Source organism: Simochromis diagramma, unplaced genomic scaffold (assembly GCF_900408965.1).
Source record: "Simochromis diagramma unplaced genomic scaffold, fSimDia1.1 OVJJ01000802.1, whole genome shotgun sequence".
Taxonomy (NCBI): Eukaryota; Metazoa; Chordata; class Actinopteri; order Cichliformes; family Cichlidae; genus Simochromis; species Simochromis diagramma.
The window spans coordinates 22,166,448-22,192,861 of NW_024387492.1; the positions used below are offsets into that span (position 1 = coordinate 22,166,448).

Consider the following 26,414-nt stretch of genomic DNA (forward strand, 5'->3'; position numbering starts at 1 on the left):
CATGTAAGGTGAACTAGCAAACATCATCATAGCTACATGCGGCTGTCTTCTTGTTTGATGGCAGATACTCCCTTCACCCTGGCCAAAAAGGCTAAAATGACCAAAGAAAAAGTGGAAAACAGTTAAACATGAGAGGTTTTTAGACAAAGTTTGTGTTTTTTCCATTGTTTAAGCACTGCTTCCAGCCAAGAGTGATACCATATATGCCCCATAGCTCCAGAAAAGGCTAACATTGTTATCTTTTTACAAAAAAACAGCTGAACATGAGAGGTTTTTGGACCAATTTTGTGTTCTCCATTCTTTAAGCACCGGTTCGAGCACCGTTTAAGCACCGGCATCGTTTCAAAAGTACCGGTTTGGCACCGGTATCGGATAAAACCTAAACGATACCCATCCCTAGTCTTGATGATTGCAGCTTCACTTCCCGCAGTCGCACAAGTAAATATTTGGCCCTTCTGTTACAAGCCGCAAACATACAAAAGGCATTTTTTGGGGGTCAGCTTTTTTCCCTGGAGCTGTCTGTTTGTCAGCGGCACATACTCACAAAATCTGGCAGCAGAGTGATGAAAAGAAAAGATCATTAGTGCAGCTTGTAATGTGTCTTCTTTCTGGGTTGGAGCATCTTTGGGCCCAAGTTCCCCAGTCCAATATTCTGTTAACACACATTAACCCTCCAAGTGTTTTCATGTTGAGTCCACCCTAACACCTCACCCTAACCCATGTCACACTAAACAAATACGGAGCTGGGAAACACTGGGAAAACGCTTCAGACCATTGTTTTCCCTGTAAAACTCATTTTGTGCAACAAAAGCAGCCAGACTTATCAAATGTTTGAATAGACTTCAAGATTAAATGACTTGATTTAATAAGTTATGAAATTACCATAAAGGTCATGGTAAACAAGATCAGCAGCTTTTGGCACATCACAGTGTGTCTGCCTCTTGGGCAGTGACCATCAGCTGGACTTCATTACTTTTCCTAGTACGTTGTGGGATACTTTAAGTAAACTGTTTAGAGTAAAGCTAAGCTCTAAACATATATAGGGTGAAGACTACAATGGCACACTCACTATTTAGGGTAGTCTGTATAATAAGGTGAGTAATGAGTTACTTCAGATGTAGTTCATGTTTTATTTGGTGCCAAAAAAGTCATCTTTGCGCAACATAAGGGCTGCTTGGGGATATCAGTCGTGTTTAACAATTTATACATTTTTAAAAAGGACTCCAGAAACTTTTCTTCTCTCTGGCAGAAGCAGATCTGATTTTGAGATCAGTTCTTATCACCTGAAATTTACCCTTACCTGTGTATCCTCCTGTCTTTGAATGAATAAATAATCTTTATTTGGGGGTTAAAGTGCCTTGCTTGAGATCACAGTGATTAGTTACTCTGAGATCATCTGGTTAGCATCAGTCCAGATGTTTAAAAGGCAGCGTTCAGGCCACGAACCCGTGTTTTTAACCCTCAGAGGGGAAGTCAAGGACGTCCTCACTATTTTCAGACATTTGGCTGAAACTCGCTGTTCTGATTGCAAGTGAACGTGAGCCAAAACAGATTCAATGCTTCCTTTTGTCAGGAAAAAAAAATCTATTTCTTACATAATCATACAGTTGCCACTCTCCAACGGGTTTCTGGTTCCTGGTTGGTGAAAGCCGTCCAAATTGAAATTAAAATTTTCAGTGTAGATTATTTTTAGGCCGAGATTTAAAGCGAAGCTGCTTGTGCTGCGTTCTCAGCAATAACACGACTACAGCGTGGGTGTCCTGTGAACTGCACGCTCACTTATTGTGTCCGAGTTGAGGCACTCTCTAAAAATGTCAACGCGTCCCTCATTTCATTTGCACACATGGGAAATTAAACACACACACACACACGGGCCACCCGAAACAAAGAAGGCACAGATAAACTATCGCATCTTACTTCATGCTCTCCCTCTGCATCTTTCCAGCAGGAAATTTGAATCTCCTGCTTTAGATTTGTTTAAATCCATCAACACACGGAGAAGTTGGATTCAGTATTTTTTTCCACCTATAAAAATCCTCCAGAGTGAAATCAAGTAGTTTGAAAAACTTTCCCCGGGATCATTAAATATACATATTATTTCCTCACAGAGTTTTTGTAATCGCTCGCAGTATTGTCAGAATGACTTAATTTTAATTCACAGGGCTTCTCTGTTGTTTCGGAGCAAAAAGGAAAATGTGGTTACCATTTCCTCCCAACCGATCACTTCTGGGTGAAAGCCTAATTTACAGCCAATTACATCTGGCAGGTAGCTGATGGTATTACTCAACATTTAGGCCCGCAGTTATGAATGCTAACGACGACTGAGGGAATACAGAGGGATACCTCACGTGGCCGAAAGAAGAGATGATTGCTGGAATGGTTCAGATAAAGAAATATTGAGTGAGCTTTATGGCAGCAATGCTGAGTGTTTTTGAAGGACATGAAATGTGGCAAAAAGTACATTACATGAAAAGAGCTTTAGGCTGAAAGTGAACCTATGCTTCTCACGTCCGGTTTTTGCACTCCGCTGGAGTGTCTGTGCATTATTATCTATATAAAGTTGGGTCTTGGTTCAAGCCTGGTGGGAAGTCCAGCTGAGATCACAATTTTAGCTATACAGACTCAAACAATGATCCTTCACCCAATAATTGTGAGTAAAATGTATAAAATCATAGGTTAATTTAATAATTAATCATTATGGAAAATATGCTTGGTATAAAGTGAATGTACACCAATCAAGTAAATTTCATTTTATCAGATTCTATTAAATTCAATTTTAACAGGACAAAATCTCTAGCAGGTAAAAATCCTGAATCCGGGTTTTAGTAAATAGAACAGAGGTCGGACACCGAGGAGCAGCTGGTGCAGACTGAGGACAGGCAGTAAGACAAAGAGCAGAAACTATCCAGCGTTCCAAAAATAAAGAAAGCACACAGACTTACAAGCAGTTTGGCAACAGCAGAGGTCAAAGATCACACACAAGAGGCGAGGAATGAACACTGGGAAAGATAATAGTAGGAACATAAAGTAAGGAGAAAGCAGAAATAACTAAGGTGCATGACAAATCAAATGAAATAATTAATTAAAAACATCATATGGGATTGCCTTTTCAGTGTGTGTGCTGTGATTGGCAGCCTTTAAAACAGAGCCTGGCTCCGTGCAGAGACTTCCTGGATAAAAAGGCCTTAGTCTAAAAATATTGACATCGAGGTGGACAAACTCACATTGATGTCACCCACTAATTTTTAGGATCTATTTTGAACCCTTGATTTTAACATAATGGCATTACCAGCTGAGTTTTTATGAAGCCAGAAGGGACCATGTTTAGAGGAGATGGTGGAGTGAAGCTGTGTCCATAGACTTAAACTAATTATTGCTAAGTAGCATGAATAAAACACTAGAAACACAAGGATTTCACTTAAACAAAACTAAAACATAGACTTAGTAGAAGGGCTGTTAGTTCAGTTAATGCCACAATAAGCCACATTATTTGTGATTATGCATTAAATTTGTTCCAAAAGGCAGTGATACCATAACCATGAGCCATTTACCATTTTGCTCAACTTTAAACGTCAATAAAATATAAACGGGGCAAGTAAAGAAAAAATAATCTTCTTCCATACGTGTGTCATAAAGAGAGAAATGAGCTTTAGAGGCCAAAACTGTTTTTGGAGCAGGCTGTAAATGTGTTTATTTCAGCTGTTGGAGATTTTAACATGGGAGTCTGTGGGGACTGACTCGTTTTTGGAGCCAGCCCCAAGTGGGCATCGGGGGAACTGCAGATTTGAGCATTTTTCAGCCCTGCAGGTTTCTACTTTAAAACAAACCCTGGATAAGTCAAATATACTTTGTTTAGGTTTCCCCAGGAACAATTTAAAGGGGAACTGGTACAACTAGTTTCTCTTTAACGATACTGAATTATGTTGTTGCAGTATTAAAAGTGCATTCTATGTTTTCAGCCTCTGCTGATGGGAAAAGACTGAGAGTGTCAGACGAGACAGAGAAAACCATGAGAGTCACGTGGACGCCGGCGCCGGGCAAGTTGCTCAACTACCGGCTGAAGTATGTTCCCCACAATGGAGGCAAAGAAGTGGTCCAGAAAATCCCTGCAAAGGCCACTTCTACCATCATGAAGAATCTGAAGCCCGCGACCACATACAATATCACCGTTCTGCCCATCTACAAGCGCAGGGAAGGAAAAGCAAGGCAAGGAGTAGGAACGACACGTACGTTGGTCCATAATTCAACCCTCTGAGAGACAGCACACTGCAGAAACATGTCCATCTTAGCCAAGACGTTTATACCTGTGCTCAGTCTAAAAATATGATCGCTGGTGGATGAGTTTAGCTCAGGTGCTGGATGCAATGGGCACATAGTCACTCATTTAAAGTCATTTTTTATAAGAAAAAATACTCCTGTAAGAAAGCTTTCATGTTATATTGCTCTAATTTTAAAGGAGCTTTTACATAATGAGAAAAAGTAAATCTGAGGCCCACTCTAAGGATGTGTGAGGATGTGTAGCCTCCAGGGTTTAATCCTCAGTGCTGAAGTTAACTAGACAATTGTCTGTATTTTCCAGGCAGCGGATAAACCTGGTATATTTAAAGATTTATTCACAATTTTTCAGAGAAACCTCACACCAAGTCACGGTGCCTTGGAAAAAAATATGTTTCTTTGTTCCAAGTTGCAGATTTTTTTCCTGTTTTCCCACCAAAAATTTCATGGACTGACTTCAAGTTTAAACTACTTGTTAAGAGGAGTATTTTTCACACCACAGGTGCTGCAGCACCTCCTCACGAGAACACTAAAATCACAGATAAACACGTGCTCAATCACACGCTAGCATTACTAACACACAGCATGACACTGGGCTTCCTAACGGTCGACACTGGGTTCAAGGAATTGTATTATGGACTAATGAGAAACTGGCATGAATGTGGCGTGGCTGATCCTTAAAAACTTTCACCAAGAGTTGGAGTTGTGTCGAGTTTAGTTCTAGGTTAGTTTGTCCTGAATTTCCTGCTGATTTCTTCTATTTCAGTGTCACCGTACAAGAGTCCCAGGAACCTTCTGACCTCAGAGCCCACCAGGACCAGTTTCAGAGTGTCCTGGGATCCAGCACCGGGGGAAGTCAGGGGCTACAAAGTCACCTTTCACCCCACAGGGAATGATATTGACCTTGAGGAGCTCCTTGTTGGCCCCTACGATAACACAGTTGTTCTAGAGGAACTCAGGTAAGCTTTCAGAGTTATTTTATGGCATACGCAGAGGATTTCATTTAAAAGGAAACAACAAATATAGAAGACAGTCAACAGAAAAAGGCTTAAATGGACACTATGATAACAGAACTCATAAATTCTATAACTTGTCAACAATAGGATTTGGTCCAGAAAAGTAGTTTGACCCAGTAGTATCAGGGAAAGTTGCAGTTAAATATCTGCGAACTGAGGAGAGCCGCTACTGAATGTCTGGGAGAGAACTGTTGTCCCATTGTTGTCTGATAGAGGATTCTAGCTGCTCAAATGCAGGTTTTTGGACTGAATGCCGATAACATGCCAGATGCTCTCTTTCCTCTTAAGTCTGGAGAATACGGTGTCCATGTTTTCCAAAAGATTTCCAATTCTGATTCGTCTGACCACAGAAAAGTTTTCCTCTTTGTTTCTTTCTATTTTAAATGAGCTTAGGCCCAGAGAAGACAGTAGCATTTCTGTTAACTTATGAATATTTCTTTGTATGGTAGAGATGAAAGGATGAAAAGAGGAAGACGAGTTTTATGGAGAACATGCAGAGGGTTGGAGATGGAGGCAGATCATCTGCTGTGGTGAAAAAAATATTTAATGTGGTTAAAGATAAGAGATACATGTTAGATACTGATTCTAACAACTTGCTATGAAAATACGGATTGGGGTTGGAAGGCTGTAGGGACCTGGATACAGAACAGGAGCTTTTTTTACAGTATTCTTCTATATTACTACCTTACAATATAAAGCGCCTTGAGGCGACTGTTGTTGTGATTTGGCGTCATATAAATAAAATTAAATGGAATTGAATTATTACAGCATGATTGCACAAAGACTAATAGAAATGTAAATGTTTACACAAAAATCATTAATTTTGATGTGGGGAAGCTGTTTTTCTGTGCTTAGACTGTTAAACACATAAACAGTGCTAATGTTTAGGTAGCAGCTTAGCTAGCTGAATACATGGTACAAGGTTGATGCACAGTAGCAAAAGCTGTAAAGCTTTTCCAAAAATAAACTTTTGTAGACTACGTTGTGTGCAGTAATTTCAGATTATATTCTGATCACAACAGGCAGGTAAAACCTCCCAAATCTGGCTATTAGCATTGTCTGAGTAACACTGAACACAAACACATTGTTTGTGTTCAGTGTTACCCTTCAAAGGGAATCTCTTAATTTGAAATTCGAGGGGTAAAGTTACATCTTAGTTTGGAATTCAACCCTTAATAAATCAAATAAAGCTTTGTTATGCTTTCAAACTAACATTTATTCTTGAATCAGTGCTGCGAATCTGACTGCAGTCAAACATTTAGGTTTCAGCACACCCTCCACCAGCTATGATGTCATCTGATTGTTTATGCTGTACAAAATTGCTTAGAACTGAGCGAAGCAGCAAAGCTTCACCACTGAGATGAAACAACTTGGTAAAGTTCCACGTCTTTGGTTAAAAAAAAGTTAATATTAGTAAAGGGTTCACTACTTATAGGCTTATAAGCTGATGATGTTTTTTGTTTTTTTTTTTGCTGATGATTTTAGCAGTTTGTCTCTTTTCCCCTTTATCCTCAGATCAGGAACAAAGTACTCTGTCGCTGTGTTTGGGATGTTTGATGGAGGAGAGAGTTTGCCTCTTGCAGGAGAGGAAAAGACGACTCTCAAGGATGAACCCGAATCTCCTCATGTCACTCTTTCTGGTAAAAGCCGACAACAAACTTCTCTCTGCGCTCGTTAGCAGGCCTGCAGAGCAGACGTTCTCTGATCTCTGACGTTGAAGTGTCGCTCAGATTAGTGCCAAAACTTTGATTTATATGTTATCAGAGGGAATTGAAATCGCTGTGGGACTGAAACTCTGCACAGATGATTACGATTCGTTGAAATTATTTAGAGATGCTTGGCTCACATTTTCTCACCTCCCTACTGTTAGTGGGAGTGTAATGTAGAGCAGAGTTACATGCGATCAGGTGTTGACATGAATATATATATGAACTGCACAAATGACCCCCTCACATGCTGCAAGCACTGAGTTTTAATGGCATTGGCATAAGCATATATCTTCATTAGCTCCCACAGATAACTACTGAGCTCAGGACCTGCTGACCAAATGTGTCTTTAGTCATGCAAAAGTAGATATTTCCCATTTATAAGGTGTCTCAAAGATCTCTGTTTGCAGTTAGACTTTTTTATGATCCAGAGGGTTCGATGCTGGAGGGATGTATGCAGCTAGGAAAATGTTATGCTTCCCAGCAGACCCCGAGGAGGTGCTGATCCGCAGCAGAAATTCCTGCTGTAATGCGAAGCAGACACGGTGACCGACTGCCCACCGAGCAGGGAACGCGCCAGGCCACTCCAAGATCCTTGCTTACTGAACTGCAGCTCTAACAGAGCAGGCTTTAATTCAGTGTTTTTGACAGGTCCATATGGTCTTTAATGCGTCCTTAATATGCTGCAGAAACATTATTTTTTTACTGTCCATTAAATTTAATCCTTTTTAAATTTTGCTCTTTACACAAAACTGGAAAAATCTGACATTGAAGCGAGAAAACGTGATTCCAAGCATCTTTTCAGGATTTGGCTAATGAAAACGTTAACCTTCAATGCTAATTGCATCCACAAAGGAGAGTGAGAGAAAAAGTGAGGGTGAAGTGTGTGTCATCGCAAACATAAAAGGGCAGGTTTTCTGTCAATTCTGGACGAGTTGCCTGTTTAATAGCAGGATTACAGTCGAAATTACAACTTGGAGCAACAACTGGAGATTTTGTCATCACAAAAATGTATCAGATTGAACCAAGAACAATTTCGAGTCATCATGTAAATCTGAAGAAAACATTTCAAAGTAATTTGGAAGGATCTCATCTCATGCATGCTGCGCAGGGAAGCTTTCAGCCTTAGTGGAGATATACAGGTTCAGACTCATGTTACTGTTGTTTACTTGGAAACAAACAGCATCTTTTATGCAAATAATCTCAACTCCGGAAATAGTTATTTGTATTTTCTGAAACTTTCAAGCATCTTGTTTATAGTAACACCACACAGTTCCTTCAACTGAAGCTTAGACACAAAAGCAACAACAATTCGGAGCTGCTACAGGTTTCGGCAGGACACAGACACACTGGGCTGAATTTTCATTTGCTCCTCCTCAGGGACACTGATTCCAACAGTTGTCTGCAGCTTATTAGAAACCTATGAAAGCTGCCTCTGTTTATGACATCTGTTTTTATTAATAAACGGCACCGGGACATGAGCGCGTTGTTTACTGGCGGTGGTATAACTCAGACAGACCGCGGCCAAGCATCCAATTCGAGCATCAAGCATCTGTTTCTGCTGCCTGCTAAAAAATGAAGTTGCTCGTCTCCTCTCATCTTTTTAATCACACACACAGGCACCCTGTTTTTAACTGCTGGGCGTGTCGTCCTAAAAACATGGACGAGCGGCCATTTTTCACCCCCTACAGGTGCCTGGAGCAGGAATGCGCAGTAACTTCAGGGAGCAGGAGGCCTCGTAGATCACAGTATGGGAGAGGCTAATCGCTGCTGAGACTACAGCAGCACAAAACACCCCGAGTGTCTTGCTGTGCTGGAAGAAAGACACAGAGAGAAAAAAAGACCATGAAGAGAGCTCTTAATTCTGCACTGACAGCTGTTACACAACGTGTGAATTATTTGTGTTACATAATGTAAATCTGTTGTCTAAGCATCTTGTGATTGTGAGAGTTTTCGTGATGTACTGCTTACTCCTCTCTCCTCCTGATGCATTTCCTCTCACTCTTTCACACTTTTCCCTCGCACAGTAAGACTAAACAGACACTTGTGGTGGGTATCTGTTGTGTACCAGGTGTCTGACTAACCTCCTCTTCTCCCAACACCACCGTCTCTACAGACGCTCAGTGTAAGACCACAGCGAAGGCCGACATCGTGCTGCTGGTCGACGGCTCCTGGAGCATTGGACGCATTAACTTCAAAACCATCCGCAGCTTCATTGGTCGCATGGTCAGCGTGTTTGACATCGGCCCAGAAAGAGTCCAGATTGGTAAAGCTTTCACTATTGTTACTATAACGACATGAGTCACATGGAGGGATGTTTTCCTTCAGACAACTGTCTCTTGGTATTCGCCTAACCTTAACCTCCCTTAATGGTATCTTTAAACCTCAATGGAAGATATTGTGCTCATTTCTAGATCCATATTTTAATTTTGGGAATTTACTAGAGTAGCTTTGTGTGAGTAACAGTTCAATCTAACCCCATCCTGTATCTGAAATAAGCTGTTTTACACCAAATCAGAGTGGCTGTATCCTTAGTGTTGTATTTTCTGCAGGTCTGGCTCAGTACAGCGGTGACCCAAAGACTGAATGGCACCTGAACGCCCACCCCACCAAAGAATCCCTGATGAATGCTGTTGCCAACCTGCCATATAAAGGAGGAAACACCATGACAGGTGATTTTTTTTTTTTTTAGTACTTTGGCCCAGCTCTCACTGACCTGGGTGCCAGTGTGGGAGACAAATTGATTCATTTTTATATACTGTGGCAAATCACAACGTATACAAAGTATAAAGTATAATTTCAAAACACTTTACATACTGGGGCCAAACCCTTGGTGTGAGACTCAGCCACAGTGGAGAACGAAAAGCTCACTTTTAAGAGGAAGAAACTTCAGACAGGTGTGAGGAAGACGATGGACAAACTACCGGGGAGAGTAGACACAAAGTTAATAAGATGCAGCATGGAGCGTTAGAGCGAGGCGAGACACACTAAGCATAGACGGTAATAATTCAACAAGACTTTTATTTTATTACTCAGTTGTATCAGTTGAAGGAGAAGGAGCTCCGAGAAGATATAAGCAGAAGTAGTACAAGTTAATAGTGACAAAACACTGGAAGCAGCAGCTGAGCTTAGCATTGAACAGCTGGAAGGAAAAACTGATCTACTATAACATGATGGTCTTCCATGGAAATCCAAACCTACCACTCATAGACAGACACACAGATTAATAAGGGGTTTAACTTTAAAGCGATCACAGTGAATAGGTAGAAAGGCTGCTCATCAGTTTGTTACCTGTTGAAGTTCAGCATCTGCCTGCTGAGTTGGGGTCAGAATTCACTCAGCTTCCACTCTGAGTTCTTGGCTAGCTTAGTGTTAGCATGCTGTCTGTGCAGATGCTTGCAAAGAGTCGAAGTTGTGTTAGCAGCATAATTTAACAGCTGTGGATGCAGTCTCCATTTTACCATCACACTCTTGTCCTTTTGTCCAATGAAAATAAAAGTAATGTCCATATCAACGCTCTTAGACTGTGGCACTGTTTTCCACCTCTGGCACGTGAACTGAAATCAGCTAACTGTGGCGTGTGTGCAAGAGGAACGAATAAGTGGGGTCGATAGATAGAACCAGTTCTCGATTCCTGTCCTTGATAATGGACACATTCAGCATCACCTGATCCAGCTCTAAGCTTTCTGATGGGTCAGGTTAGTTTCAGAGGGGTTAAACAACAGAAAAGCAGCATGCAGTGCTTTGTGATCTGCACACATAACTGAAACTTCTTCCTCACTGTGGTACAGGAATGGCTCTGAACTTCATCCTTCAGAACAACTTCAAACCCAACGTGGGGTTGCGTCCAGACTCCCGCAAAATAGGCGTCCTGATCACTGACGGAAAATCCCAGGATGAAGTCATCGTAAATTCACAGAACCTGAGAGACAGCGACATTGAGCTCTATGCTATTGGTGAGTGAGCTTCACTGGTTTAAAGAAAAGGAAATTAAAACACGTTTGAACTTTTAGATGATTGCTACCTGCATGCAGCGAAGCAGAAAAAGTACCTGACTTTACTAGAATGGGCTGAAAATGATCAACCAGCAGCCACTTTAGTCATCTTCCTTCATCAAACTCATGGTTTATTTTTCTCACAGGTGTAAAAAACGCTGATGAGAATGAGCTGAGGTCCATCGCCTCTGACCCAGATGACATTCACATGTACAACGTCAACGACTTCAAGTTCCTGCTGGACATTGTTGACGAACTCTCTGAAAACCTGTGCAACAGCGTTAAGGGCTCAGGTAGGGAAGATGTCACATGCTCAGAACACTGGCACAGATACCTGCTAATGAGCGCTAACTAAAAGATAAAATATGTGAGTAATCAGGTCATCTTAATTATTTAATGTTATCGAGGTGCATCCATGGACCTAAACATAAACTAAGTATTGCTATGAGCAACAAACTCACCAAAACTGAAGTACAGACTTCTGGGACAGTCTGTTAGTGTAATTAACCACACAGCAGATAGTTCCATTAAAATGCTCCAAGAAGTGCCAGCAGCACAAAGCTGTTCTAGAGGTCTACTTCAGTGATTTGAATTAGCGTAGGTGAAGCCGAGCAGGGCTAGCAGCTACGACTGCTTGTGTCTGCACCATCCTATTAGCCATAATGGCCACATCCTTAACTTTAAGCCATAACAAAATCCAAAGGGGTGACTTATCCAAACGTTTGTTATCGACTTATCCCAAAGTTTCATTGTACACGTACAATGACAATATAAGGCTTTTCTATTCTGTTCACCACCTGTACAGGTGTTACGAAAGGGGAAAACATTCACAGGCCAAAGCTGGGGTGTTTTTTGTATTGGTCTGTGAATCTCTTTATTTCTGCTGTAAAGTTGGACATTTTATCATGGCAGTCTATAGGGACTGACTCTCAGTCTGAGTCTGCCTCAAGTGGACACTAGTGGAAATGCGGCTTGGTATGACAAGGCAAACACATACAGTATGCATTGGCAGAATTTAAAACAATTGAAGCAGAAAGTCCAAAGCAGTGTGATTTAAATATCACAATTTCATCATAAACTTCTTATTCCTGCTCATGAAAATGTCGCAGAACATGGCAATATGGTGCGCTTTAGCTAAAGATTTAAAGCTCTGTACATTTTCACAAGTAAATAGCAGCTCACAGCTCTTTGTACAAACTATTCTTTAAAATTACTGTGGTGGTGGAAACATCACAGTTTAAAAAAACAAACAGTTTTTAACATGGACAATCAGACATTAGTTTTTATTTTCCCGCAGGCTTTCAGCAGGTTTTACAGGAACCTGAGCCTGTGAAATCTGCTGACAAAAACTTTTAGTCTAAATCAAAGACATCCTCTTCATTGGTACAGCTTGAGAGATGAAACTAATGGCTGCTGACAAGTAGAGAGTAGAGATTACTTTGAGTGTTTTATTATCTACAGATCAACATTATCCAGACTTGGCTGAAAGATAAAAGAAACAATGATAAATTTGTAGATATATTTGACTCAGCTCTGCCTGACAGTCTCAATTATTTCAGACCTTCAAAGGACGTTGCGACACATCCAAGCATCTGATGGAAACTTTCGTAGTGGACGTACTTTATGTGTGTAAATCAATTTTAAAAGGAAACAATTTACAGCTGAGCCGGAGAAAACCAGTTTTTAAACGAAGCAGCCGGCCAGGAGCTTTACTGTCAGAGGAGCGAGGGCAGATTTGTGGATCCCAATATCTGTGCCGTTTGTTTCTTTTCAGATGATGAGTCAGTGGCGGCGCCCACCAACCTGGTGACCTCGGAGGTGACGCAGAGCTCTTTCCGCGCTACCTGGACTCCACCCGACGGTCCCGTGGACCAATTCCGCGTCACTTACGTGATGGCGGCCGGGGGACCCACCGAGGAGGTGAGATGAAGCTCGCCCTCCCTAAAACCAGGCAACAAGGTTTAACGCGTCAGATACCAGTCACAATAAAATTTAATTGACATAAAAAAAAAAACGAAAGTAAGGAGATAGAGATGAGGAAACAGGAAATTAAAGTCAAAAGATACGCTCCAAGAAAATGATCTAAAGCAACCTCGAACATAACACACTGTTTAAAGGTATGATGAGGATAAATGAGGAGAGAGGCAGTACCCTATTTTTTCCTCTTCGCATCCTCCACCTGGTTTCGGTATAAAGTCGGTTATGTCATTGTTGTCTGGTATCCATTCTATTGTTCCATCTCTAAATGGTCAAAAGACGTTCAGATAATTGGAGTATTTTACAGGACTTAGAAGAATCCGCTCAGTCTGCTTCCTGTGACGGTAAACTTTATGTTTGCCAGCTGTTGGATCATTCTCTGAATATCAAACAGCAACTTGTTTTCTTATTAATTCCCTTTGGCTCCTATTAGCTAATTAGATAATTCTTTTGTTTGTTTATAGGAAACCAAAACCACAGCTTCCTGTAAATTTCAGATAATGACAGTTGCACAAAAACAGACTAATTAACGCTAAATTCCCTCCCGCCCTCCCTCACACAAAAACAGACTCTCGGGTGAGTTTCCAAACACCCAGGTCTGGCTTTTATTCAAAACTGCACTTTAGGTGGCCCCCAGGATCTGAAATGTGGATCCTGGCTGGTTTACTGAACCTACGCTGAGTTTAGACGTGATCTGTTGTCAGTTGTGTCTTTAAAAACACGTTACTGGACCCTTTACTGGCTCTGGTCAGGCAGAGCCTGCGATGATTTCACTCCATCTATTTGGTTTAATGTTATAGATTCACACTGAGCCAGGATGCCTCCCCTGCAGCCACTTTTCATTAACATGTTTACATTGGACTGCTTGAACAGGGTATTAGTGCAGACCTTATCTGCTGGGATTTACACCCACTTCAGCCCGTTACAAGGAGGGTCAGCACAGAGGCCATAGCGTGCTGCCAAGAGGTGGAACTCGTATATAACTGTGTATATTCAAAAGGAAAAATAGAAATGCGTTAAATTAATAGACAAAGAAGGGGCTGTGCGGTGAGTGAAGTGTGTTCTTGGCTTAATTTTAAGTCTTAAAAATGTACGATCAACCCGTGCAGCTGCTGTTTTAGGCAAAGACACTAAAAATCGATGCAGCTCAGTGGGATTTGTCTTTGAAAACCTGATGCTAGGATTGATATCATTATAACAAAACTATGTAATTGTTATTTTTTTAAAGGTTTGGTTACAGAGTCTCATATTTAGAGTGTCATCATTTGCCAGAAAGAAGAAAAGAAGTACACAATAAACAAAGTAAAGTTGACTCTAAAATTATTATTATTATAACTCAAATTTCCAATATTGTGAACATAAAGTCCTTGGATTATGATAAGCGAATGACTGATACTGTGACAGCTCAGAAGGAAGCAGGACACAAGAAAAACAAACACGTACATTCATGAAAACCCAGCACAAATATTAAATGTCTAAACTTTTACTCTTGGGTCCTGTTCAATCTGATCTCTGTGTCAGGAAAAATAATACACGATTAAGAAGATTACCCCTGTGTTTGGAGTTGCTCGTATGGTGTGTGTGTGTGTGTGTGTGTATATTATTGGTCATTATCAGCTAGTTTTAACCCACAATAGCATGGTATGTGACGTGAGTGTTCATATCAGCTGAAACTCCCTTTATTTAATGTGCTGCATGTATCCCAATGTAAACTCAGGTGGGCTGTACCAGAAAAACTATTGCAAAATAAACCTTTTTTTATTTTAATGTATTGAAGTATGTTCATCTGTTACAAAGCAGATGATCATACTGAGAGATCTTATAGGTATTATAGGCACATTACAGATCACAGTGGCTTTACCAGAGCAAGGGTTCACTGCTCTGCAAGCAAGTATAATCCTGGCTCCACATTGCAAACAAATATATCTTTATGGTTGCTTCCAGTAAATTAAATCTAAAGTTTGTGCTAAAAAATAAATAAATAAAGAGAATGTATCAGCTTGTTTCCCATCCTATTTTGATAATCTTGAGTGTCTGATTCAATAAAGATTAAGGTAAGGTCACACCAGTGGAGTCAAGAAAAACTGTGGTCGAGATCCATTGGAAACAGGTTGAGCTTAATCAATCACAGACACAAATAACTTGATAAGAGGGAGATATTTTCCAGATTACCAAACTGAAGAGTCCACCAGCCTGAGAAGCTGCAGACTCTTTGTGTTTGTTTGTTATTTCTCGGCTGGGTTTGATTTTCCAGCAGAATAGTGCAGGAATGTGACGCTATTTCAAAGCCAAGTTGAACATCCCGCACGAGGACTTTCCCACCAGCACAATAGATTCAGGCTCAACAGACTACAATTATCCAACGGTGAAAAGACAGATAAAAGTTTTAATGACATCACGAAGAGAGGCTTCTTTGGTTTTTGATCCCAGGCACTCTGTTTTTTTGACTTTCTGAGGTGAAATTTACCAGCTATGGAATGATAACCAGTCCTTTATCATTTCAGGTGCTGGTCGACGGATCCGTGAACACCTTAGTGCTGCAGAAACTGTCGCATCTGACCGAGTACATTGTCAATGTTTACTCTGTGGTTGGCGAGGTGAACAGCGAGCCCTCTGAAGGGCACTGAGACCACATGTGAGTATTTCCTCTTCACCTCTGTACCTTCTTGTTCTGTGCCGGACGTAGTGTGTGCACTGCTGTTATGTTTCACGGGTGTTGGAGTGGTTGGACAGTTGAAGAGGGGCAGAGACAGCAAAAAGCCTGTTCGCATCCACAAAAGTCCAATATTAGACGCCAGATAGAAGTCTCAACTGGCCCCTGGACCTTATGTTTGATTCCCCTGCTCTAAGTCATTAATGATGATCTCATGATGGTCATCATTGGTGATGATCCCTGCCCTAAATCTAACTATTCTACACTATAAGGGCAAAAGTACTGAAACAAAGCTTATTCTTTGATTTCAGGTGCTTTCAGTCCCATTGCCACAGGTGTATAAAATCAAGCACTGTCTGCCTTTACAAACCTTTCTGAGAGACATTGCCTCTGGCATTAACATCAGCACTAAAACTGTGTGCTGGGAGCTTCATAGCCTATCTTAAACCTCAGAGGCTTAAGCAGGATTGTTTCTCCACTCTCCAAAATTCAAAAACGGCTCTTGCCGATTGAGAGAAGAGCTGAGTTTTTATTCTCGTTGATTTTTTTAAAACCTCTTAGTTCAAAGACATGATTAAAGAGGAGGTTTGAAGGCCGATAGTATCATCGCATTGTGGTGCTTCACATTTGTGGGAAAGAGTTCTATTTCTTCCATATGGTTTGTGAGATAAACAGCTTGATTTCTCTGCTCATTATCCTGTTTCACACACATCCATGGAAGTCATCTGCCCGCCTTCATATCTGGTCCAGCATCTGTGTTTATACTACATATATTTAGCATCTGATCTGAGGTGGAAATATGTTTAACCCAGTCCCATGATGCAATCCTGAGAGCGGATGTTAGTCTGAAGTAGGAAAAATGGGGCAACTGTTAAAATTAATCAGGTCTGCGGTCGTTGCATGTATCTTAGATAAACTGATAGAGTTTAACAACGTGTTTAGTGCACAGCTCTAAGTGATTTTATTTGCTCATTTGTCCTTTAAAGTTCCCTTTATTTGTGCTAAAATGTGTGATTGATTTTTACAACAAGCGGCTTCTCACTGTCATAAAACAATAACTGGCTCTTGTGTTGCTGTCGGTTTTATGGTGGCCAGCAGCTGTCAGATCACTGTGGCTTTGTTTACTGTAATTTTTAAACTAACACTCGATTAGGTCATAATGTCCTTCTTAAAACAGTGTCTATAAAGGTCTGGGGTCTGTGGGTTTGGGTGGGGGTGACATATATCATGATGTCACATAGTGCTAAAACAGTAAGGAGGTGGGATTTTTTTTGCAAAGCTACGCTCTTAAAAAGCCAAAATTCACACATTTGTGGGTATTTAAAAGGTTACATCCAGTTTCAAAGCAAAAGTGTGAAATACTCATCCTCCTTTCTTCTCGCTTTCCAATACAAAAAAATTAGGTTGGGTTTTAATGCAATTACCATAGACTGTAAATAAAAGACGTATATAGCCAGCTTCTCCCATTGGTTTGAAGCCTGTTAGCATTTTTGTTTCTTGGTCCTAAAAGTAACCTTATTTTGATGAGAGGCTTGGGTGCTAAGTCTTCAGCTAAAGGTAGTTAGTTTGGTTAGAAAGCTGCGTCCATAAACTGTGCGGGTGCACAGATCCCTGCTGGTCAGTGTTAAGTAGCCTGATAAAATATTCACTCGTCAAGACTGAAGCCCAAACTTCTTGAACAGTGTGTACCACAAAGCGAGCCATATTATCAGATAATTCCAAGAATAATGCTCCAAAAGGCACAAACACATCAGAAGTCCAGTTCAGCAGAGGTGAGGCCAAACCATAGACCTGAATAATGAATATAGCTTCTCAGTCTGAAATGTGAAGCCAGTGCAGATCTTCCATGGGAAAATCCACCTTTATACTGTCTACGAGCCTAGCAGACAGTAATCAGCTAGAGCTGCCTGTAATGTATCAGGATACCTGTAATTTAAAGTGGCCGTGCTCCTAATCAAGTTTCCAGATGGATGAGTTCACCCGCCATACAGTTGTTATGCAGGGAAAATATCCATAGAGACTAAAGCCGAGGCTGTAAACATGTTTAGTTCTGCAGTAAAGTTGGACTTTTTAACATGGCTTTCAGAGCCTCAAGTGGCCATTAGAGGAACTGCAGTTTCATGGACTTTATTAATTCTAACTATGCACTATTTAAGATCAGGATTTAGGAGCACACTGTTTTTTTTATTATTTTTTTTAAAAAAAACTTCTCTTCTGTATTTATTCATCTTTTATCAAATAAAAGCACATTCAAAATTTTTAACTATTTTGACATCTGTGTGTCCAAGAAGCCAGATTTCTTCAGCAAATACCTTTCTGTGTTAACCTGGTTTAATCTTCTATATCTCTGTGTTTCCATGAAACGTGTTGGTTAGCTTTTTTTATGTGACATCCAACAAAAAGTAACGAATAAGTCCTGAAAAATATCCTGAAAAAACAGAAGCCATCAAAAGCCCGAAGCTTTAAGATCACTTTGGGACATTTTGGGTCTGTTGGGGTCATTATCCTGTTATTGTACCAAAATCCACCTCTGCATATTATAACTAAAAGGTCAAGGAGCGTTAATCCAGAAAATCTGAAAAACTGAATTAATTTCTGTGCCTGAACCAACAAACACAGAGATTTGTCCACTCTGTTACTGTTTAGCAAAGCCAAAGAAGACCGTGGCTGTGCCGTGTGTTAAACTGACTGTTTCTGTCCCCTCAGTGCCGCTGTACACAGTGAAGAACATGAACGTGTATGATGAGACCTCAGTCTCCATGAGGGTCAGCTGGGACGGAGTAGTCGGCGCCACCGGCTACATGCTGCTGTACAATTCCATCAATGCCTCTGAGCCTCAGCTGGAGAGTGAGGTACACGAACACCGAGGTTACAGTACTTTATCCCTGACAATGGTTTGGGTCTGCAAACTGTATTTATGATCCCAGTCCCAACAATGTGAGAAAGTAAACTTAATAATGTTCCCACAATGTCACAAATTCACCACAACACAGGGACGCTCGCACGTAGATCGGCACAAATCTGACACATCTCTTTATTTGCGTGTTGAGGTTTTCCACATTTATTTGATATTAGCCGGCTTCTGCTTGCATCACCTTACTACTTCCAGATGTGGATACAATGAGGAAGTAGATCTCTGCAGCCCGGCTCAGGCCAGGCCTACGAAGAGCAGAGCCCTCAGACACGCTGGGTAATGGCAAGGATTAGCTCATGGCCTGAAGTCATCGAGATGACATAAACAGAACAGATGGGACTGAATGCCTCTTTGGTGTTAACCTACATTTGCGATTATACAGCTGAGGAAAATTTAAAGGATGATTAAATGTACAGTGAGGTGGTCTTTACTGGAAATCAGGTGGCAACTGTGAAGTAGAGGGGAGCATTAACTTACTTTGCAGCACATGTTATTTGACATACAATTTCGTGAAGACACTTTTATATCAAATTTCTCAAAATTTTCTTGCTTTTTTGTGTTTAATGTGTGATTTAAAAGAAGAAGATACATATTGAAAGGTTTAATGAATAATCAGTGAGGTTATCGGCTTACGTTCAAAGACCCCAATGGTGACCCCGAAGTGTAAGAGACAAAACCCCTCTGTTATATCCATGTATTCTACTTGTTACCTGGGCCATTGTTAAAGTTACTATCATTAGGACTATTAGCTACTTATTGATTGTTTTTATTTATGCTAAAAAATATTTTGACGACTCTTTTGTCTGTGCACACCAAGTTCAGCCGTTCTTCCAGTTTCAATGTATGCTAGTTCCGACGGTCACTTTCCTTCACCTCTGTCCCTGTGCAGCTACGTGTTGGAGATGTAACCAGTACCCAGCTGGAGCAGCTGATACCAAACACAGCATACAACATCAGAATTTACGCTGTGTACGGAGAAGCCACCAGCGAGCCTCTGGAGGGCACGGGAGTCACCTGTACGTAACGTTAAACTGATTTTAACTGTTTAAAATGTGATCTCTGAGGATATTTAATCGGGGCAGAGCTCCTGTAATGTCGGTGGATTAAAACTCCATCAGCAAGCCAAACACTGGACAGGTGAAGGTAGATGGAGTGTAGCTATCAGCCTGGGTGTCAAGTAGTCACGATGGAAGGAAAAATGCTATTAGAAACTCATCAAAAACTGTCCAGCAGCAGTATTTTAGCTGAAGGAAGAATCAGGTCTTTAGAAGCTGCTTCAGTTCTTTTCAGTGATCCAAACGCATAAAACAGTCAGCCTCAGTCGGACCGTGAGCCGTCTGTCTGTGAGTCAGTGCTAACCGCTGAACCAATGTGCTGCTGATTAGTTCATCATCCTCCAATTTACCTTCATATCCATCATCATCTTGATTTTCTGGAGCCGCAAATGTCCATATTTAGCTTTCTAGATTTCTTAGCAAAGTATATCTATAAACTTTACAGGAGCAACAAAGAAATAGAAGTAGATATCTACTAGTTAGTGCAAAGCACCACACAAATAAAACAAGAAAGGTTAGTAAACTACAGTGGTTTAGTAGCCAACTCATATCGTACACTGGTCATGTTCTTACAAACCTCAAAGAGCTCAACTATGTTAAAGCTGTCCGCAGACCCGCTCTGTCTCAGAAAGAATTCAAATATTTAAAATCCCTCCCCCCCACTTTTCTAAAGTGTTTACTTGAAATCAGAACTTCCATCCTGGATCATTTTTTTCTCAGAAATGGTTTTTAGGAAAGGTAAGAGGTTTCGGAGTTTTATTTCATGTCAGCTGTTGTTTTATAAGAGCTGGATCTCGTCTCCGAAATTTTGGATTGAGAACTTATCGATAGAAAACAGATGCACTACAAACCAAAGCAGGACCGCTTTCTTTAAAAAAAGAAAAAAGAAGCTGCTGTCTGTTTTTCAGCTCTTCAGTTTTGGCCTCACAGCGTCAGCCGGCAGTGTCTTTGAATGTCTTCACAACAATGCTGAGAGTGAGGAGATGTTGTTGAGCTTCACTCAGGGTGGTTAACGTTTCCTTTGCCCTGTCTTCCCGCAGTGCCCAGGCCGGCTGCCGGACAACTGAGAATCAGCGACGTTACTCACAGCACCATGAAGCTCAACTGGGATGCTGCTCCTGGACCCGTCCGCAAATACATCATCACCTACAAACCTGAGGAAGGAGAAGTGAAAGAGGTACAGCTGTGGCTTTATGATGGTGTGCTAGCTCCACTGCAGGGTTACATGACAAATACATGAAAAACCTCAGAGGGAGTGCTAATGCAGCAGTTGTTTAATTATGGGCGGAGTTATGATCAATATATTTCATGGTCGTGGTTTATTACACTTTCTAGGTTTGAAAGCGCAAAATAATTGATTAGTCACAGTCATTTCTAGGCACATATATTAGATATTCAGGTTTCAGCTCTGTAATGTCAGGATTTGCTGCTTTTCATTGCTTCAACTTATTATAAACTGAACAGGCTTAGATTTTGGACAAAACTATTCATTCAGTTTATTGATTTTAATATTAATTTGTAGATTAATCAGTGATAAAATGAGAACCAGCATGCCTCCCATTCATGTCAGTCCCATAGAAAGCACCAGTATGTGGCCTCCTAAGTCGTCACCTTATTCAGTGCTGATTGTTTGTTCATTGAAGGAAATAATGAGTTTTTCGTTTGAAAGAAGAAGCAAAAATCAGCTTAAGGAGGTTGAGGGGAAGTAGGCTTTAACCCCATGTCCCTCAGGAAAAGATCAGGATTTAATTTAAAATAAAATGTAACCAAATGTAACCAGAATGTTGATTCCAACAATAGAGTTTATGCACTTTTTTGCACCGCACAGTTCTCCTACACAATCTCCAAGTCACTGATCAGAATGGACGATAAAGGGACTGTGAGAGGGCACCTAGTGGCTATAACTGATGTCTGTCTGTTTCCAGAGTGCATTAAATTGGACGTCTTTATTTTAATTCAATATGATTCCATTCTATTCATATAGTCATACTTCACAATAAAAGTGCTCTCAAAGGCCTTCTATATTATAAGGTGAAGACCTTACAACATTAAGAAAATAAGCACTTGCAAACAGTGGGGAGGAAAAACTCCCTTTTTAACAGGAAGAAGATTCCCAGTAGAATCAGCATCAACACACAAACTTAAAGAGGAGAGGAGGAGAAATGCTCAGTGCATCATGGGAAGTCTACCGGCAGCCTGAGCCTATAGCACATAGGTGTCAAACTCTGGCCCGCGGGCCAAATTTGGCCCGCAGCCTAATTACATTTGGCCTGCGAAGCCATACCAAATTACTATTAGAGCTGGCCTACTGGTATTATACAGCTAATGTATATATTGTTTAGTATTAAGCTTTGCTTGTTCCATATTCAGTTTTTCAGCAAAACGTGTTTGAGTCCATAAGAAAAGATTCATTCTTATATCTGGAGGAATAAATATATTTCAATAAATATTAATGTTAGCCTGTGACTTTGTTCCAGTTTTGAATTTTGGCCCACTGTGTATTTGAGTTTGACACCCCTGCTATAGCAACATGAAGAAGGTACGGTTCAAGGTCACCTGAGAAGTTTAAAGCCTAATTGTAATAGAATAGAGGCCGTCTATCTCCCGAAATGATGCGGGGAGATGGTTCCACAGAAAGCTGAGGCCTCTGCCTCCTGTTCGGCTTTCAGAAACTCTGCAACTACAAATATGCCTGCAGTCTGAAAGTGAAGTGGTCTGCAGGGATAAAATGATACTAAGAGGTCTTTAACACACGACGGAGCCTGATCGATCAGGACTTTATGTGTGAGGAGAAGCGTGACGTCCAACTTTTCTAAATCAGGCTCAGTAAGTGCAGCTGTGATCTTTTTCCATTGGCACATATCAGCTGTCACTCCCTCATCGAATAAAAAGTTGCGTCTGTTTGAAAGTGCTTGTATTGTTTGTAAGGTCATTGAGGGTTGGCGTTGAACAATAAAGCCTCACAGAGAGCCTCGTATGGGTGAAGTTTTACTCAGCAGAGATATCTTCGTTCTGGGAAAGTGATGAGTTATGGCCGACCTTGCAGCTCCTCTTTGTTGGCCTGGTGCTTATGAGAAACGCAGTCTGCTGGCAGAAGCACGCTGGCTGCTGCAGCCAGCCCAGCCTGACTCCATCATCCCAGCTCCACTCTGTCCTCATAACTTCTCACTTGGATGTCAGCAGAGGACAAACAGTCTGGGATGACTCGGCAGCTGACGGTGCCGTCCGTGGATACCTGACATTTCCAGAAGATTCTGATAGATGACGCGAAACAGCTCGACTCCTCTTAAGGATTAGTGCTGAAGGCTTCTTGTCTCTATAGAGGAAGCCCACACATCTGGATGTATGCCCGAGTTAACTTAACTCTCTGCTGAAATGAAAAATCCGACTGTGGAGACTGTCTCTGCGCTTTAATATGTCAAAGCTTTTCGCTGATTTATTTGATGACCTACCATTCTCTGACCCTACAAGTGCACGTCTTTTACGTTCTTTGCTTTCATCTCAGTTGGTAAATATTTGAATCTGACTCATAAACTCAAAGCCTACTTTCAAAAACCTCTCAACTACATCACCCAATAAATCCGACGGCGCTGCTGTTAACTCAAGGCCACATATAATCAAATAAAAGTCTTATTTAGTAATTTTTTTATCTATCTGGGGAGGATTATGACATTTAAAGTTCACCAAACAGTGACCCAAGCCATGACATCCATTTAGTAGATGTGAAATATAACAAATCTCCCTCCCTAGAGAGATCAAAAATGTTTTTGTCTCAGGCTGTAGATGTGTATATAATATTGGACATTTTACCACTAGAGTCTATGGAGACTAACACTGTTTTGGAGCCAGCCTCAAGTGGCCTTCAGAGGAACTGCAGTGTCTGTTTCTAATTTTAACTTTGCTTAGTTATTCAGTCATTTGCTTGCATCACATACAGACAGAGAAATTAAAATGAAATTAAAATTGTTATATATTAACCATGTTCACCTTTCACCTGTTCCATAAAGCTCTTCTCTTAAACTGATAGTTTAAAACTGCTTACAGCTCTGTTAAAGGCGTCGGTCTGTGGCAGGAATGAATGTTCCAGCTAATCGGCAAAGAGAACTGTATTAGTTTTTTAGTTTTGCATTAGAAATTAAACTGTGGTCACATTCATCACTTCATGTGGTATTTTATTCAGTGGCTTTAGGTTTTTTTTTTATAGCCCATCAGGCATCAGGACAGTTTGGCATGCAGGGTGCAGGAACTGGTGATCAAAGCATTGACTTTCCAGTTTGTAGACAGCTCTCTCTATCTTTTGAGCTACAAATGCCCCCACGTTTTATTTACTGCAAAATCTGTGGGTATTTCAGGATTGTGGGTCTAAATGTAGCTGTCCAACCTCTGAGTGATTTTTTATAAAAAAGGGTCACTAATAATTAAATTTTGCCTTTGACAGATCGAAGTTAATGGCGACATTACCACCCTGGTGCTGTCCAGCCTCATTTCCCAGACAGAATATGATCTAGCTGTCACCCCGATCTATGACGACGGTCCCGCGACCCCGATGCTCGGCAGCGCCATCACAGGTATGAATCTACATTTTATATTTTTTGGTCATCCTGCACTTATTCTTTAATGAGTGCAGAATTCTGGTTATAGCAAAAGCAGGAACAACCCTAACAGAGCATCCGCCACCTCTACAAAAAACCAGACTCGGTTAAGTTTTGGTTGAACAAATGAAGTGAAACAAAATCAGGGTTTGATTTAGGAAAGTGGCAATCACATGAAGGTTGGTCTACACTAAAAAGTCTTTAGATGATGTGCAGGGTTATATTTATAATGTAATATTAAGTTTTTTTATATCTTTAACTTTATGTAATAATATAAAAAAGGGACTCTTCACGTGCTGTTACATCATCACTAAGACATCCTCTGTCTCATTTCGGTCCACGTTTACAGATGTTGTTCCTGCGCCCAAGAACCTGCGGTTCTCTGAGGTGACCCAGTCCTCGTTCAGAGTCACATGGGAACACGGAGGCCCTGACGTGTCCCTTTACCGTGTTGGCTGGGTTAAAAGGGGGGAGACAGACTTCCAGCAGGTCAGTGAGTGATGATGCGACCAGCCTGGCCATGTCTAAAAATGTCTGTGTTCAAATGAGTCGGGACAAAGACTGCAGCAGAAGAAGTTCTTTCCATCTCTGAATACAGAGTTTCTATTGGCAGCGACATCAGATTTTTAAGCTTTTTCCAGAACAAACTGCATGTGTGTATGTGCTTGTTAAAAGATGACATGTAAACCATCCGATAACACTGTTTATTCAGATCTAAGTGTCTAGTGCATTGGCTGAGGCTTCATCATTTCAACACACTGAAGTGCTTTATTACTTCTTTTGTTTTCATAGGCGTGAGTCCAGAATGCTATTCAGTTGTCATTCTGCGCTTTTGCAGCTTTTTGTCAGCATTGTTCATGTGTAGCACACCTTTAAGCTACACTTTCAAAACCTCAGTGTGTAAACTATGATGGCCATGAAGACCCTGACACGCACAGTTTAACTGTGGACTTAACTAAGATAGCAGACTAGGATAATTACTTTTCATAGTGAGTAACATAATAATAACTAACCTTGTCTTGTGGTTGAGATCATCTCAGATCTTCTTGGCTGAAGTTTTGCACATTTTCATGGTGTAGCTCCAGCCATGTGTTTGTCTCTGCAGATACTTTACCTCACAGACCGATTCAGGCTGTGGCTGTGGGTGCGTTTTTAATAATGTCTCATCTCTTTTTCAAGAGAGATCAGTGAACCTATGCATTAGGTGAACACATTTTTTAAGATATCTCATGATAATTCAGCTCATTTAAATACATTTTTAATTTCTATAACATGAATTCACAGCAACAGTCACTTCAAGGTTTTCTACATTGTACCTTCTACAAGATAAAGGCCCTAAAATGTTAGCGAGAGAATAGCAGTAGCCAGAGGATGCCCAGTGAGCAGTAACTGGTGATGGTGGGGGACTGCCTTTTAACAGGATGAAACTTCCAACAAAGCGAGGCTCAGGGAGGAACAGCCAGCTGCCACAGTTAATTTAGGGTGAAAGGAAAAAGAAGATGGAAAATAGACAAAAACAAACAAACAAACTGTGTGCTGTGAGAAGGTGAAGGATCTTGAAACGTTACGTCAGCTGGCTGAGGCCAAAGACACCTGGCATGTTAACTTCTATGGTATCAGAATTAGTTTTTTTTTCATGTTACATTTGTATTTGTTATCAGCAGCTGGGTAAATAAACCCGCTTTAGTACTTTGTCTCAAAATATGCAAATGAGCTTTGCTTGGACAGCGCGGTCTGTCTGCAGCAGCGGTAAACATCTGCTTTCAGTTGTCTCATCCATGTCCAACCAATCAACGAGCTTTGTGAGTGTTTTTGCCTGTAGCTTAGCAGAGTTTTCTTTCTCTGATTAAAACCGAAGCGTGAGCTTGAAGCAGCATTCGAGCACACCTGCAGTCGCTGAGTTCGCTGCTCTGATTTTCTCAACTAGAATAAAACCACCAACGTGTGGATCTCTGCCCAGCAAGCGTTGGTTACGTTACAATCATGAAACTGAAGATGTCAGTGTTTGAATTCAAAATTACCCTGTCATTCCGAAGGGAAAAAATCTCATGAACAATCCATTATGGTTTCACAGACTCCTCAAAACTGCCAAGATTAAGTGAAAACATCCAGTTCAACCACAGCAATAATAATGCTCCCTTTGTTTTCCACTGCTCAAGCTTCGGCCCTCCAAAGTTGTTTTTGGGCCCAACATGCACATCAGCACAAAAATCGGTGAATGAGATGAAATG

The 26,414-nt window shown here is 40.9% G+C and overlaps 1 protein-coding gene across 1 annotated transcript in view; it reads left to right on the plus strand.

Annotated features, from left to right (window-relative positions):
* col12a1b (collagen, type XII, alpha 1b) overlaps positions 1 to 26,414 on the plus strand; it is a 149,561-nt gene that overhangs the window by 35,742 nt on the left and 87,405 nt on the right. Inside the window, 15 exon segments of the mRNA XM_040017990.1 lie at positions 3,960 to 4,226; positions 5,042 to 5,234; positions 6,807 to 6,931; positions 9,114 to 9,263; positions 9,550 to 9,669; positions 10,789 to 10,953; positions 11,139 to 11,285; positions 12,767 to 12,912; positions 15,474 to 15,578; positions 15,580 to 15,604; positions 18,329 to 18,474; positions 19,426 to 19,552; positions 20,632 to 20,768; positions 24,030 to 24,159; positions 24,533 to 24,672. Coding sequence (XP_039873924.1) covers positions 3,960 to 4,226; positions 5,042 to 5,234; positions 6,807 to 6,931; positions 9,114 to 9,263; positions 9,550 to 9,669; positions 10,789 to 10,953; positions 11,139 to 11,285; positions 12,767 to 12,912; positions 15,474 to 15,578; positions 15,580 to 15,604; positions 18,329 to 18,474; positions 19,426 to 19,552; positions 20,632 to 20,768; positions 24,030 to 24,159; positions 24,533 to 24,672 — 2,123 coding nt within the window.